Source organism: Phragmites australis, chromosome 22 (genome assembly GCF_958298935.1).
Source record: "Phragmites australis chromosome 22, lpPhrAust1.1, whole genome shotgun sequence".
Taxonomy (NCBI): domain Eukaryota; kingdom Viridiplantae; phylum Streptophyta; class Magnoliopsida; order Poales; family Poaceae; genus Phragmites; species Phragmites australis.
Genome location: NC_084942.1, coordinates 19,640,071 through 19,657,168, shown reverse-complemented (window position 1 = coordinate 19,657,168; position 17,098 = coordinate 19,640,071). Strand labels below are relative to the sequence as shown.

The 17,098-nt window shown below is 41.9% G+C and overlaps 1 protein-coding gene across 1 annotated transcript; it reads left to right on the top strand.

Annotated features, from left to right (window-relative positions):
- The first annotated feature begins 13,346 nt into the window (after positions 1-13,346).
- Positions 13,347-15,977, top strand: LOC133904578 (HIPL1 protein-like). Its single transcript, XM_062346060.1, has 5 exons — positions 13,347-13,428; positions 13,645-13,949; positions 14,571-15,107; positions 15,577-15,594; positions 15,783-15,977. Exons 1-5 carry the CDS (start codon positions 13,347-13,349, stop codon positions 15,975-15,977), a joined length of 1,137 nt encoding a protein of 378 aa, XP_062202044.1.
- The last annotated feature ends 1,121 nt before the right edge of the window (positions 15,978-17,098 follow it).

Below are 17,098 nucleotides of genomic sequence, written 5' to 3'. Positions count from 1 at the left end.
TAAATGTACGAAAGAATTGACAATAATATCAATTGACGAATAAGCATTGCATACCTCTGGGAACTTGTAGATTACTCCATGAAGCTACGAAAGATATCACTTGCAAAACATGTTAGTCCCAAAATCACAACCCGTAGGATATGCTCCCTTTAAATGAGTGCATACAAGTGTTGAATACTTGTGAGAGATATGCACTTGACATTGATAACAATGAAGAATTTATCCTATAGATTGGACTCATGGCACATAAATAGTATCAATTGAAGAAATATGTCATGTAAAGAACCTATAACTAATAAACTATGTAGATTGCTCGTAGATTAGAGAGAAACACAAGCAACCTACTATAAGAAAAACCTACACTAGGCATTTCAATAAATTAAAATATGTATATGCAATCCTAGACACGATAAAGGTACTAGATGCAAAACAAAATGCATGAAAAAAATCTAGCTACCATTACATGTTTAGATAGAGGATTTGGGTATATGATGATCAATGTCTTCATCAATATACCTAATCTTCTATACTTGGCTTCTTTGGTTAATCCTTCACTCCATCTTGTACGCCAAGTCTCCAAATCCCTATGTCGATCCGTGGACCTCAAGTCTTTGGAACCCAAACTGAATGGGGTCCCTTCATGTTTGTGATGACTTCCTTAGCACCCAAATGGGTTTGGTTCCACCTCCGGTCCTTTCTCCTAACTATGTGTGCAACTACTTTACCATTATCCTTCTTCTTGAGCTTATAGTGGTTACTCTTGATCTTGATCTTGTAGTTTAGTTTGGTGTAGAGGTTAGAGGTCTTGTTGGAGAGATTCATCTTCTTCTTCTTCTCATGGGTCTCCTTTTTGACTTGCTTTCATTGGAATGACTTATGACTTTCTTGATGGTACTTGAAGCATGTCACGGTTGACATGTCTGCAAGCTTCTTCACCATGGTATCACAGTTATCTTGAGGAGGTTGGACATGTCATTTTCCTTTTAATCTTGCCAAATCCTTTTTGAGTTTCTCCACTTTTTTCTTGAGCTCATCATTTTACTTGTACAATGAGATAATTAGATGATTCTACAACAACATTTTTAACACATGTCTCATTGCAAAGGAGTAAACTAGATAAATCGATTAAATCATCACAAGAAGTAGAGGCATCTATCTTAGGATTGAAATTAAAGAGGAGTTATATTGCTTTAAAGGGACCTTAGGTTGAGATTCAATACGCTCAAATTTTGCCTTAAGTTATTCATACTCCTTGTTTAGCAATTCGAATTTGCTCAATAATTGTTTATAATTAGACATCAAAGTAGCATGAATATCAATAAGGGCATTGAATTTCTTGTATTTTTTAGATTATTTTTTTAAGGGTCTTTGTTGCTCATTGATCAAATCAAGAAGTTCTTCTTGAGAGGGTGAATCCTCATCAGATTCATCATCACTTACATCACTTTTCGTACCTTTGGCCATAAGACACTTGTGTTATGACTTGTGTGATGATAACCTTGAGGAATAGATTCTTTTGGAGGATTGGATAGTGAAACTCTCATCACTTGAGCCTGAATCTTCATCTTCACTCATCCATCCTCCCATACTTGTAAATACTTTGCCCCATCCCCTTGTCTCCCTCTTGTTCTTGGACTACTTCTCTTTATTGATATGATCAATTGTGTTGACCAAGTTCTTCATGGAGATTGGATGATCAATCTTGGTGTTGATCCTCTTAAGATTTTCTTCACTTGTGAGATGAGCTTGGCGACTTTGAGATCCATCTCTTCATCACTTGAGATACTTTGCTCATCTTCTTTATCGCTCTCTTTATCTTCATCACCATCATCTTCGATTGAGCTTGACTCTTGCTCTTTCCTTCTCATCTTTGCCTTCATGTGTGAACAAGAAGCTTGCTTGCTTATGAGAGCAAAGTCTTTAGCGTCGGATGAGGAAGAAGCTTAACCTCCATGTTCATATTCATCTCATGGACGGTGATCTTGCCGAGCACTTGACTTGGAGTCATCTTCTTAATGTTGTTGTTGTCATAGATGGTAGAGACTATCAACTTGTATTTTGGAATAAGAGCTTGAAGTATTCTTCTCGCGACTTGATCATCTTCAATTTACGTCAAACCTAGCCCATTTATCTCATTGACCAGAATATTCAAACGTGAGTACATGTCATTAGCATTTTTATGGGGAAATTGTTTGATGCTATTGAGCTTAGTAACTAGTACATGATATTTTTCATTGCGCACATCCTTTGAGCCTTCATATATTTCAATGAGAATAGTCCAAATATCATGTGCATTGGTAAGAGAATATACTTGATTAAAAGCATCAGTGTATAGAGATAATAAAATTATACTCTTTGCCAAAGCATCTAATTATCTCTCTTTGTTTGTAACACGTGGTCTCATCTCTTCCTCAGTGACTCTCCAGACATCTAAACATTTGGCTTATAAATAAGCGGACATTAGAATTTTCCAAGGGGAAAGTGAGTGACATCGAAAAGTGGAGCACTATGGGTATCCATCCATACCTCGGATGTCACAATTCTAGGTGGTTAAACCTTATCAATAGCACAAGGCTCTAATACCAATTGAAAGGATCAGTGACGTCCTAAGAGGAGGAGTGAATTAGGACACTTAAAACTAATCAGCTCCAAAATCTTCACAAGATAAACCTATATCAACTTCTATCTAAATGTGCTCTAAGTTCATCTAATGTGTCTACTCTACTGTTCAAAAGTTTGCAACCTATAGCCAATTCTAGCAAACTACTCTATGAACGTAAATATGCAAGGATAGATTGCAAGAAGTAAATACAGAAATGTAAATATGGTAGAGAGAGCAAACTCGACACAAGGGTTTTTTTACCTCGTGGTATCGATGGCATAAACGCCACCCCTACTCCATGTTGGAACAACCACCTAGGCTATAGCTTCCGGACGGCACCCAGTCATAACCCTTGAGCTACCAAGGCCTCAAGTGGGTAGAGCTAATAAGCCACCAAGGTAAGGCCTCACCACAAGTCTCTCTTCCGATCACTTACCGCCGTCTTCACTTTGAAGCTTGATCCACCAAGGCAAGAGTCTTCGCATCCCCGTACAAGTTTCTTGTCGTCGCTCCACACCAAGTCAGAGGGACAACAAGCTTGAGCTACTAAGGCCCAAGGTGCCGACGAGTCACCAAGACTCCAAGATGCCAGCGTACCACTTGGTACACTCCAAGATCACTCCTTGATCCACTCTCTAGACAGCAACACCTAGCAATAACTCTCTCTAGGCCTATTAGCACTAATCACTCTCTAATCTTGTGCTTAATTACCTTGGATGATCACTTTAAACACTTTGGTGACTTGGATGTCTTCTCAAATGTATGTAAGCTTCTCTGGACTCCAGCACCTTCAAATGACCGAGTGAAGGGGTATTTATAGCCTTAACCCCACGGACTAGTCGTTGCCCCAACAATCACATTTTGTTGTACTCATTAGAAGGTCTGACGTGTGCAACATTACAAGCACCGGACCATCTAGCGTGTACTCTCTACGAACTAGTCGTTGGAACTCCACTTTCTTTCATATAAACGCCGAACGGTCTAGCGTGATATCCTCTTTGAACGATTGAACATCCTACATGCATACGATTCCAACCGAACCATTTGTAACCCCTCTGGAAAAGTTGGTCTTACGTGTTCATTTTGTGAACACCGAAACATCCGACGTGTATTAGATTTTGCTGTAAAATTATTGTGAACACCGGAGTATTTTTCTTTGTGAATGCTGGAGTATTTTTGTGAATGCCAGAGCTTTTTCTTTGTGAGCGCCGGAATATCCGATGTATAAAATTTCAGCAGAAACAACAATATGTATTTTGGGCATAACTTTTCGCTCTGACCTCCGATTTTGATGATCTTGGACTCTATAAAAATCTTGTAAAGATCTCTACAAGATTGCATAGAAATCCATCCCATTTGATCACATCAAAATTTATGGAACAAGTCCAATTCATTCCTCTTTTTGTCCCGGCTTCAGTGACTTCTCTTTTGTTGCATCCATGAGACCTACTAAAGCATATATTTAATAAACATGTTAGTACCATTGACTATGTTATTATTAATCATCAAAATCACATACATGACCTAAGAGGGCTATGTTCGTTACATAGTTACAGACTTACTATGGACAGTTGAAGTGTTCAAGGCACCAGAAATTAGAAAATGCAAATAGGCAAAAGCCAATTTCCCTTGGAAAGAAATCAGTTTGGTTTCTAGGATTATCGTATATGATCCGCATAAAACTTTTCCTTAACTAGATTTATACCTAGCTGCTTGCAGTAGTCTTGATCAACTGTCAGAACGATGTGTCTCATGCTTGTATGACATTGTTGAGAAACACAAAGGTAAAATATGAGCTTCATTCTTGGACTCTTTGTAACCAGTCTTCTATTTGTAATTTCAAGTTGTTGATACTTTCATATTTTCATACTACATGATTACTTTGACTGTGTTAGACCTATCAAAGGAATTCACTTAAACGGCTTGAAACCATCCATGCACATGAGCACTTATGAAATGCCTGCAATTTTCTTATACACATGTGGTGGATGTGAGTCAAATAGAAGAGGACAAAATTGATTCAAGCACTCTGGTAAAACCATTAGTAGGAAATTTGATGAAGTTCTAAATTATGTGATTGCTATGGTAAAAGAATACCTTATACCTAAAAACCCCAACTTTCCTACTGTCTATAAGAGGATTTGAGATGATAGGCGGGCTTATCCACACTTCAAAGACTGTATTGGTGCTCTTGATGGTGTTCACATTTGTGTATCTCTTTCACATGAGGAGCAACTGAGGTATGTTGGAAAATCTGAAACTGCAACTCAAAATGTGCTAGCAGTTTGCGACTTCGACATGCATTTTACTTATGTGTCTACGGGTTAGCCGGGAGCTATGCATGACACAAGTGTGTTATATCATGCAATAAGAGTGGACAAATATTTCTTCCCACATCCTCCACAAGGTAATGGTTATGAGCACGCATGAAAATATCTTTACTGATGTCAATGTTATCAAATAGTAACTTGTTTTATATTTTGCATGCTTAGGCAAGTACTATGTTGTGAATGCGTGCTATCCTAACTGCCTTAGGTACCTAGCTCTTTACAATAGTGAAAGGTATCATCTACCCGAGTGGTATAGAGGTATAGAACCAAATACTCCTAAAGAAAAATTCAACCGAATACACTCATCTATCCTTAATGTTATTGAGCGAGCATTTGGAGTATTGAAGATGAAGTGGCAAATTCTATTAAGATGCCAAGCTATTCGATAGACAAACAAAAACTGATTGTTGCTGCTACTATGGTGCTTCACAATTTCATACGTGAGCATAGGAGTGAGGATTTGGACTTTGCTAATTGCGACCACGATCCTAATTATATCCCTACCATGCCAAAAAGGTATAACAAATATGTAGTTTCTCAATTTGCATCTGATGGGTCAACTTCTGTACCGAACATTGCGACTATGGACACATTTCATCTATGATTGTAATCGACTTAATTGAGTATCTATGATCATTATAATCGACTTAATTGAGTATCTATGATCATTGTAATTGACATATTCTAGTTTGACCTTTGCATATGGTGTACAAGAAGAGTACGATCCGTTCGATCAGTATCGGAGTGTTGGTTGCTCGTTGGTGATCGATCCTACACTGTGAGCATAGGCGCAAGCAGGCGAAAGTCTCTCTACTTGCACAAGCAGCATAGGCAGAGCAGACAGTCAGACACCATATGCAAAGGTCCAGCAAGAAACAAGGAGCAAAATGACCCTCGCCACTTTTCCGTGACAACTCTCTGTACCAGCAACCACATGAACAGTCCCATCATGCATGACAAGCTAGCCAGCCAAGATAATATCAGTCTATGCAGTACATCTTCTTGCCATTGCCCTGCACTCCGAACGAACATTACTTTGACCAAGCCGGACATAAAAATATTTGCTATTTTGAGAACGGACAGACCAGTGGTAGGAAAACCATAAGGGTTGCTCATCAATCAATTTAAAAGCAAACACCTTAAGGGTATCATGGACAATTCTCCCTAAAACCTCTTATTCTTGTATCTAGAGCTACTCTGCTAGCCAAACACCTCCATAGTCAGCTCTAACTATATGGCAGATCTACTCCACCGTGGATTTCTGGAGTAGTGTTGTACCAAACATGCCCTAATTCCCCTCCCTTCCCTTGTTTTTTTGCAATAGAAAATCTCTTTGTGGTGAGATTAGGAGGGAGACCTAGAATTTTGTGTTTGTTGCAATGTTAGATTGGTAGCTCATTTATTTGAATTAGATGACCTAGAATCGGATTAGCACTTTGAATTGGATGACCTAGAATCTAGGGTTTCTATGCAATATATGTAGTAGACTTCATGTGTGGCATGTTGAAGTGATATATGTAGTTTCTTATTTAGTTTTACATATGCCTACCAATTATTTACTGAATGCACTTTGGTGAAGTGATATATGCAGTTTTTCATTTAGTTTGATATATGCCTATTAATTACATCTTAAAATATTTGGGTTCAATTTGCAGACTTGATATGTCTTTGAGATTGAGAGTGCCTCAGCCGAGGGACAACAAAAACAATCCCACCGTAAAAGACTATGATGCCCTAGTGCCTCCTGCTTTTCCCGTTCCTATCTATGAATGTGGAATGCCTGCCAAGGTTAAACAGTTGAGGAATCCTTTCATGGCTGCCCGGGCTTGCTACACTTGTGCGGACTATCGTGTTAGTGCATATTAGCCTTTTGATAGTAATCACGGTACTATATAGTTGTTGATTTGTTTTTCACAATTTGACAGGAGGACATAAAATGCTCCTTCTTCCTGTGGATGATGATTCAGAGAAGTATGACCTGAGGATCTATCTATTCCCATATTGGGATCATCACACTATTATGTACCATCAGTTCCAGCGTTGGGTGCCTCCTCCACCAAACCCACCAAAAATGACGGAGGAGGAGAAGGAGGAAGATAGTGTTAGGCGAGTAACTAACCCCCTTTGTGCCATTATGACCTCCGTGCCCAGCTGCAGCATCCGTCAGAAGGGTTGACATATACTCCTTTCTTTGGTTGCTCAATACGGGACCATGTAAGTGGTGAAGCATGTGACTCGAAATGATGATATGTTGCTCTTTGTATGCTAATTTCAACATGGGTGCAGGATGGATGGGCTCTATGCAACTTCGAAGAGTTCATATATGGTTCGAAGTCATACTAACCAGAGAAGGAGGAACAGGCAGAATACAAATCATATGACAAGAAGATGCCATGCGACAAGAATCCACCAATAATGTGTCAGTGTGGGATCCCGGCTCGGAAGGGTGTAGTGCCATCTGAGCTCAGACATGGATACTTTTGTTGTAACACGATCGGCGATGACTGGGTGAGTAAGCAAATTGTGGTAGCATTGGTCTCGGTTTTTTGAAATTCTAACTTTATAGTGCAACTTGATGTGAAACACGTGTGTATTTTCGTCGACCCCTTTAATTATGGTCGATGTAGTTTGTCAATTATGAAGCTTGATGTGTTATATTTATGCTGTGAGATATTTCCATGGACTTTTTACATATGAAGCCATGACCAAGAAGTCCTGTGTATAGCACAATTGCCTAGTCTGTATTTAGAAGTCTTCCATCAAAAGCCAGTCTGAAAACAACAGGAAAGAATGGTGCTGCTCAGAGAAAGCGAACTGACGATGGCTATTGGATAATTACCATATCTAGACACCCCAGAATTTTCCGCCATTCTTGGAGCATATCTCTATCTTCAGGAAGGGAATCCCTAGATCAAAGGAAACTACCCGTAGGTACCTAAGGCATCCTGTAAATATGGAAGTTTATCTCTTAGAATGGGAAGGAAGACTCCAAATGGTGTATGACGCCCCCTCTATATACGGAACTTGGAGCCCCTGTGGAGGCAAGGAACGCCGAAACAAGCGATACAAGCCAACAAAAGCCAAGGAAGAAGTCGCCAACTAGGTTTAGATCCATCTAGGCTAGTTATAACCCCTTGTAACAAGCTCAGATCAATACAAGACAAACATGACGTAGAACCATTATCCTCAGGGAGGCCCAAACCTATTTAAAAACCCCTGTGTATTCCCCTTGTGATTCATCTACTCAAAGCACCCCCCCCCCCAACCAATTCTTCAACAAGTTCATTAGATTGACGGTTTATCAATCGTCAATAGCTGGCACCTTTCGTGGGGATCATGACAATAGGCATTGAAGAATCTACACATTACATGCTGTCGACATCACCCAAAGCTTCACCGAGAACCAATTTTATGGATGAGTGCTATGACAACTTTACCTCTCCTCTCGATGAACCGGTGATCGATCAGGTGAATTTCGATGAAGATCTTTCTGGCGATGATTCAGACGACAAAGTAAGTCGCTTCATGGATCAATGCACAAAGGACTACGACATTGAGTTTGAACCACTTAGCTACCAAGACAATCAGGAATGCGATATCCATCACAAGTCAGGATCTTTCCCCGTAGCCTCCAACAACATTGATTGTCGAGATACTTATCCGTAGCAATCTAATAACAAATCCATGGTGGATCTGGACTCCTCCTCTAGTGGAGATTACCCCCGAGAAGTCTTTGCCTTTGGAGACAGGGATGACAGTCTGGACAATCATGATGGCGATCCGGCAAACACGCAGGCCCCTGCCACTCTAGTTTCGGGTGATGGCCAACTTCCGCTCGTGGGATGACAATTAATATAGTTTAACGAGAAGGGAAGGATCATTATGTTACAACTTCAGGGTTGCCAAAAGGTTCCTTATCACATTCCACGAGTGCCCGGGGGCTATGACGCCCTCCACTCAAGCGGACCTAAGGCTGACCATAATAAGCTCTCCGACTAGTTACTGACGCATCCTGATCTAATTGGAGGGAGAATATCAGCAACAAGCTATCTACAAAGTGGGAGGGTCCCTACACGGTGGTTGAATCTACTTGCCCCTGGTCTCTTAGCAATGGAGGATGGATGAGTCTTTAATAATTCTTGTAGCATCGACCAACCCCAAAAGTTTTATGTCCTAGCACCCAAAAGACGAGTACACCAGCAGTAAGTCGTAATTCGGGTACCTCTACCTATCACGCACACCCGGATAGGCCCGAACAAGGTCACACAGGAATCGACTTCAGGAAACAAGAGTTTCTACAACCAAAGGGCAAGTATGAGCATTCAATTCTTTTCTCTTACCCCGGTTGGCTAATTCATAATGGCCAATCAATAGCTTTTATCTTATTATCTTTGACAGTCTATCTGAGTTTTCTTCCTAGATAACCAGTTGAGGCTGGATGAATACTATATACCAAGAACTAACGATAACATATTGTGCGTGTGCCAAAGCAACTTCTTTCATGTGGAGATGATGTTCTAATTTACGACCTTGCGGGATGTGACAAAGGTTCCCTATCGCGTCCTAGAGTGCCCGGGGGCTACAACACCTCTCACTCATGTCCGACCTAGGGCTAACCCGATTAAGTTTCCCGATTAGTAACGAAGCCATCCTACCCTAACTAGAGGAGGAAGCGAGTAGCATTAAACATGTTAGGTTGTCGGTATGTCCTCGGTATCGAGTTCCCAAGAAGTCCCACATTTTTTCATTTACATTCTTTTTTTTTTGTTTTTTACTAACAAAAGAATAAGTTCTTATTTCTAAGCATGTGATACAAAACAAAGCCTAAGCGGACTCGATGATTCTCCGACTAGCCATCACGGCGGTTCCGAGTGCTATTCGGAGCTATGATCTTCTGTGCCAGGGTTCCATCACATTTTCTGTTCGGGATCTCTTCTGGAGCATGCGGGGGCTATTGGTACGAAATACCAAGAGAGCTGGTGCACTATACCGACAAAGGCGCTCAGTTTTCAAACGTCATCTTGATCTTTTACCAAAAAAGGAGGAAAGAATATTTCTAGCACCACGTAAAACTTCCATTGCAACGGTCCAACCTTCAAAACCGACCAACGATGAGTCTTATCTCCCATGTACTTTTGCAAGGACAGGATGATATTTTTGGGCTGATCAGAAAATCTACTAGGATGGAACACCTTCTCGAGGACTCACCTAAGAATTCGGAGGCATTTAGAAACCTGAGTAGATAATCTAGAAACCTGGAGAATCCGGTTGAACGTATCATCATAATCGAGAACCTGAGTCTTACTCGATGACGCGGTCGGACAAAACGCTTATCTTTGCTGGCCAAGTACTAAACCTGTCGAAGCCCCATTTCTCGTACTGGTGGGGGGCTTGATGATGACTACTGGATCATTACCATATCCGAACACCCAGGGCTTCCCGTAATTATCAGGGTATATCTTTATCTCCAGAAAGGAGATCCCTAGATGAAAGGAAACTACCTGTAGATACCCAAGGCATCCTATAGATAGGAAAGTTTGTCTCCTAGAACGGGAATGAATACTTCAGATGACGTACAACGCCCCCTATATATACGGAGCATGTGGCCTCTGCGGAGGACAAGGAACAAGAAGCCGAAACAAGCGATACAAGCCAACAAAAGCCATAAAAGAGGTCGTCGACTAGTTTAGATCTATCTAGACTAGCTACATCCCCTTATAATAGGTTCAGATTAATACAAGACAAATGTAACGTAAGGTTATCATCCTCATGGAGGCTCGAACCTATCTAAAAACTCCTATGTGTTCCCCTTGTAATTCGTCTACTCAAAGCCTCCCTCAATTCTTCAACAAGTTCGTTAGATCTACGATTTAATAATCATCGACACGAACCCTTGAGCATTAAGTCTAAAAACATACCACGACACTATAATCTATGGCATCGTAACCCTTCAGCACGATGCCACGGGTCTAGAACTCTTACTTCTAAGTCCATCACCATTTTAATGTAAGAATCTCATTCAGTCTCGCTACCAATCGGGAGCATCATCTTCGTGCGTGGTCCATTCGATGAACCCACGCCAATCTTTCCTCCAAACCCAACATTAACCCTTTCTTCAGTCCATCCCAACCGCTTTTTCATTCAGGCATATAAACTCAACAAAGATGGAGTTGCAACAAAAATCAATATCTCCTCGCATGTTCACAAATATCACACTACCATTATTGGTCCGCTGCACAGTACCACCATGGTTCAACCTCATGAATATAGGCATCTACATACATCCAAAATCGCACAAAAGGCATCAATTCAAATAATGGAAAGTACGAATCCATGTATAACAATCATGAGTGCCGTGTCCTATACGACAGTTATGTAAAGGTGGATAGGTAAAAGTAGCTTTGCTGATGTAGGCACGACATAAGTAGTAGAATTTCTAGCTAAACATGCCTTCACCGTCTCTCTCTTAATTATCCTATCACACAACAGACGCAACTTCTGCAATTGAACCTGCAAAAAGATAATACAAAAGAATTAAAAGAAAGAAATATATTTGTCTATAATCATGAATCATAAGGTTTGTCAACCATGAATTAACAGTCTACAATCATGAATCAGATTCTCAAGTAGAAAGATGCAGGAATTTTCAGTCTATAGTCGTGAATCATAAGGTCATTCAGTGGTTACAAAAAAAAAGGCAATAGGAAGAAGATTAAGACAACCAAACTAGTGAGGCCAAGCTACTTAGTTTTGGTTCAGAATGCAAACATCCAGCTCCTGATTTTGTGATATGACTGCTAGCCTAGACTCAGGGAGCTAAAACTTTACAGAGGTACTAACACCACCCTTCAAAGAAATACTAAGACGTATTTGTTAGATGAAATATCTGAATCTCTCGGAAAATAAAAATTCAAGACATCAGTAAAGTAGCAAACGTATGTGGAACACCGCAACAAGAAGCATCATGTTACAGAACTAGCAAATACACACTTGATTTCTTCCATCCATTTAGGCAATAAAGCTGGCTCGAAATTTATAGGAAATTTCGAGACAGTGGATTCTAGCTGCATTTTAGCACTATTTCTGTGCAAACAGGTTCCGAGTCACCATATCTCTTCAGGACAAGGATCCTCTACGAACTAGCACCGATCATCCACGGAAGATGACCTTTCTAAGAAGCTACTCGGCAGAAAGTAGGATTCATACTTCTCTAACAAACAATAAGCCATTTCACCCCGATCAAGTAGCTTATGCTTCTGATGACTTCAATAATACTGTGCTCGAAGAATGGAGACAGATAACTGTAAAGTTGCTATTTGATGGCAAACCAATAGAACATGCAAGTATGCAACAGCATCTATACCAAAAAAAAAAAAGGCAAATTATGTTACAAGGCATCAGATGAGGGGAAAAAAGAGCAAACATGTCATTAAACTCAAATACCAGAGCAAGCAGCATATTTTTTAATGGACTATTGGCAAATCCAACTTTGAATACTTAACGTCTATAATAAAGTACTGAAGCTCGAATATGATAGCCTGAACTGAATATAACTAAGAAGCAACTTAGTTCAAATAAACAAAAATAAAGGTAAATTGCACCAAACTCGTATGTTTTTCAGAGACACAGGACATATTTTATCTGTACTTCAAATTGGCATATTTACTTCTGTACTCTTAAATTGCTTACACCAGCACAATTTAGCACTCAAGATATATGAGAAAAATGTCCATACAGGTGCATGTGACATACAAAAGCATAGCCAAGACTCTGTTAAACACCAAGGCACAAACTATTTCAAAGCAATTCTCTGAATGTAGTGGTTTAGAATAGCTTAGTCTCCTACATTACAAGACCAAAAGGAAGAAATTTCCATCGTCCTATAGAATATATAGAAAGGGCACCTTGAAATTTCGATCAACAGGCCACCTTGAAATTTCGATCAACAAGTTGCAACAGAAGTAAATACGGAATACCATCATAACATATCATAGCCATCCACAAGTACAATGTACTGTAATATTTAGCAGTAAATTTACACATATAGAGATGCCAAAATTTTGAGCTACTTAAAAAAAAAACTTTAAGCCAAGAACGAATCATTAAATCCCCGCATATAGAGAAGTCAAATTTTTTTGCTACTTAACCAAAAGAAAATTAGAGACCAACTATATTTCAGTCGAGTGAAAAAACGATCGGCATCAGTCGACAGCTCTCCACTGTCTGATCGTGATCCAAGCGTCCAGCCGTCGTCTTCAACCTCCCGATATGCTCGTTCTCTCTCACGCGCGACAGCTCGCACCCCCGCCTACCCCCGTCCCCGGCGCCGTCCCCGCCGCCGGGTCCACCTCTGTCACCCCCATCACGCTAACCGAGACGGATGTGATACTCCCACCCTAACGCCGGCCCACCTGATGTCCATTACTCGCCTGCGACCGGCGGTGTCCCCGCCCCCGCACCCGCCTCGGAAGGAAGCGGGCTACAGAGAGGTAGAGGGTAAGATATTTTTATGTTTACTTAAACCAGTATTAAAAAACAAAAGTATACGCGTCGCTGGTTAGTATAAATCCACCCCGACCCACCCACCCACACAGTTCTTTATTAAGAAAACATGCCCGCTGACCCAGCCGGCTCCGCCCGAGCCTTCGTTCATCGATCGATCATAGAGCGAATTCGCTCAATTGTGCTGCTCATGGCTCTGATCTGCTACAGCTTCGTCCTTGCGCATGCTGCGGCATCCAGCACTGTTTCTCCTTCCCTGCTGTGCCCCGGCTCAGGTGAAGCACCTGCTGCTCCAGATCGATCTTTCTTGCGCTGCTGTACCTGCTGCCTCCATCAACCTCCTGTTCATTGTAGGGGCGCCGCCGGTGATGCTGCGAGACCCGCTGGGCTTCTGCGGCTACACCGGCATCAGCTGCTGCGACGCAGTCAACGACGCCGCGCTGAGGGAGGAGTTCGAGGACATGAGCATCTCCGACGCCGCGTGCGCCGCCATCGTCAAGGCCTTCCTCTGCGCGGTAAGAATTGCTAAGTACTTCTCATGCTGCTTTGTATTAGGCGGTCTCTCCCACTCCTTAATTCCCATTTCTCCTCTCCCACTTCTCATTCTCGCGGGAAAATAACCTCCCGGCCGCGAGTTATTGAGTCCTTTTTTATACAAATTCGTAGGTTTAATATGAACTGATGTCGTTGCGCAGTTGTCGTGTCCTTAAGCCACGTCAAGGGATTCTCTTCGCGGTCGAGATTCTTATTGTGAAGGGATTTTTTTCCCTTCAACACTCCAACGGTTTTTTTATAGTTCGCTTCACAACGGGATTTCCAGTATTATTCCTTTCAGGACGGGATTCTCTCTTTTTTCCCTTTACGATTCCTTTCGAAGAGAAACTGTTGGAGATGAGAGAAAATAAAGGAAATGGAAACGAAAAAGGGAATCGAACGAAATGAAGGGAATATGGTTGGAGATGATCTTATTTTATTTTCTTTTGTATAAATCTGTTCCCTACAATGGTGGATTCGATGAACTTGTTTCCACTCCGTTCTTATGTAGATGAATTTGAGTTCATATGGTGTTGATGAATCGTAGGAAATTTGAAGCAAAAACCAAACCATAATACATTTCTCAACTATTAATATTTCAGAGATGCATCCCGTCTCCCTCGGCTGTGCTGTTCAACACAGCTGACCTGACGACGACCACGAACCTCTGCGCAGCCACTCCTAGTCCTTGGTCGAGCTCTGCGGCGCATCATCGCCTGACTGCTAGTACCAGATCGACGCAGGAGCAGGATACTACGTGCCTCGAGAGAATCAGCGCGGGCTCCTACCTCAACATGGCCGCTCACCCGGACGGCTCGGGCCGAGTGTTCCTGTCCAGCCGAGACGGCAAGATCTGGCTGGCCTCAATGCCCAAACGGGGATCTGGAGCCATCTTGCGGGTTCACCGCCCTTTCCTCGACCTCACGCATCGGGTGCTCGGGCTTCTGGGCGTGGCGTTCCACCCGGAGTTCGCAACCAACGGCCGCTTCTTCGTCTCCTACAGCTGCGACAGCAGCGCGTCGCCGCCCTGCGGCGCCGGTAGGTGCTGGTGTGCTGCAGCCGGAAACGGTTCGAGGCCGTGCCGGTACCAGCTCGTCGTCGCTGAGTTCTCTGCGAAAGGTGGTGCCGACTATTCCAAGGTAACAACCTCCCTTTCTTTCAAAGATGAAATTTGACTTATGCGTAGTATACATAGGAATCCAAAGACCCATGGATTGCCTAGTGCTTTTTTGATTGATCGGACGATCGCCTAGTTCTTTGATCAATATGAAGATTGCATGCTAATCTTGTGCATGCCCTTCTTCTGTTAGGCGACTCGAGCTGATGCATCTGAAATGAGTAGGATCTTTACCATGGGTTTGCCCCAGCCACACACATTCTATTCGTACCAGAACCATGGTGGCCAAATCCTATTCCGACCCGGAGATAGCGATGGATATCTCTATCTCGTCACCGGGTATGGTGATTTCTCGAAGAACAGGAGATCAATTTGGGGCAAAATTATCCGGTTCAATGTCGACGGTGTGCCGGGTATGCAAACACGTCAATAAGTCCATGTTTACAAAATTTATCTGGTTTCAATGTTTGATCTTTGATTTTGATTTTCAGGAGAAAGCGGAGGGGCAAGTAACCATGGCACTTCAAAGACGGACAAGCCCGAGATCTTCTTCGTGGGTCGTCTGAACAACCCGAGCGGATGCAGCTTCGATTCCGAGAGACCGTCCCACCTCTACTGCGCCAGTCATATATTTCTCATGAAGCATTCGGAAATGCACAATTCGTAGGTTTAATCTCAGCGGGAAATTAACGTGCAGCAACAGTACGAGCGGGTTTACTTGATCTCCAACAAGGCTGGGAGCCAGAGTGCCACCTTGTCCAAGGCGGCCGTCTCCCTCGTCATCAACCACGGCCGTCCCGCAGAGGGCAGGATGCCATCAATCGTCGGCGGTCTCGTCTACCGAGGGTCCGCCGATCCCTCGCTGGAAGGAAGGAAAGTTTTGTTTCCATGATCGATACATATATAGCACGTACGTACTTCCATCCACTACCGGAGACGGCTTCTTTGCCGAGTGTCCCAGACTTTGCCGCGTGCTTTTTATCGGGCACTCGGCAAAGAGGCTATTTGCCAAGTGCCAGAGAGAAAGAACTCGGCAAACATCTGGCACTCGGCAAAGAGGCTATCGGGCACTCGGCAAAGAGGCTATTTGCCGAGTGCCAGAGAGAAAGAACTCGGCAAACATCTAGCACTCGGCAAAGAGGCTATTTGCCGAGTGCCAGAGAGAAAGAACTCGGCAAACATCTGGCACTCGGCAAAGAGGCTCCTTTACCGAGTGTCATTTTTTGACACTCGGCAAACCCTTTTTTTTTCACTTTTGACCTCCAAACTTTTTCTGCAGTCTTCATACAATACCTGGTACTCCATGTTCTAATGTGGCACATTTCTCGGACTTTTTCTATATTTCTTTAATTTATTTCAATTAATTGAATTTTCTTGGATAATTTAAATTATAACTGCTAGTCATTCGAATAATAAAAAAAAATGAATGGAAAAATGATATTCATGTTATTTAGTATAATGTGAGGCCGTATCCAGGAACAGACCACCAATTTCGAACATCTTGTTCACGAAACATGACCACGAACTTGCGGTCGAGTTGTTTTTAAATTGTATAAAAAGCAAACGAAGTCCGAAAATCATGAAACTTGTCAAGATGTCATGATATCATATGTGGAGGCTGTGATAAAAATTTGAGAAGGTTTTGCGCAAGTTGTCACGTACGATGCTTGCAAACTGAAGAATCTCCGAAGAAGTTTACCGCAAGTTCGTGGTTATGTTTCGTGAACAAGATGTTCGAAATTTGTGGTCTGTTCCTGGATACGGCCTCACATTATACTAAATAACATGAATATCATTTTTCCATTCATTTGTTTTCATTATTCGAATGACTAGCAGTTATAATTTGAATTATCCAAGAAAATTCAATTAATTGAAATAAATTAAAGAAATATAGAAAAAGTCCGAGAAATGTGCCACATTGGAACATGGAGTACCAGGTATTGTATGAGGACTGCAGAAAAAGTTTGGAGGTCAAAAGTGAAAAAAAAATAGAGTTTGCCGAGTGTCAAAACA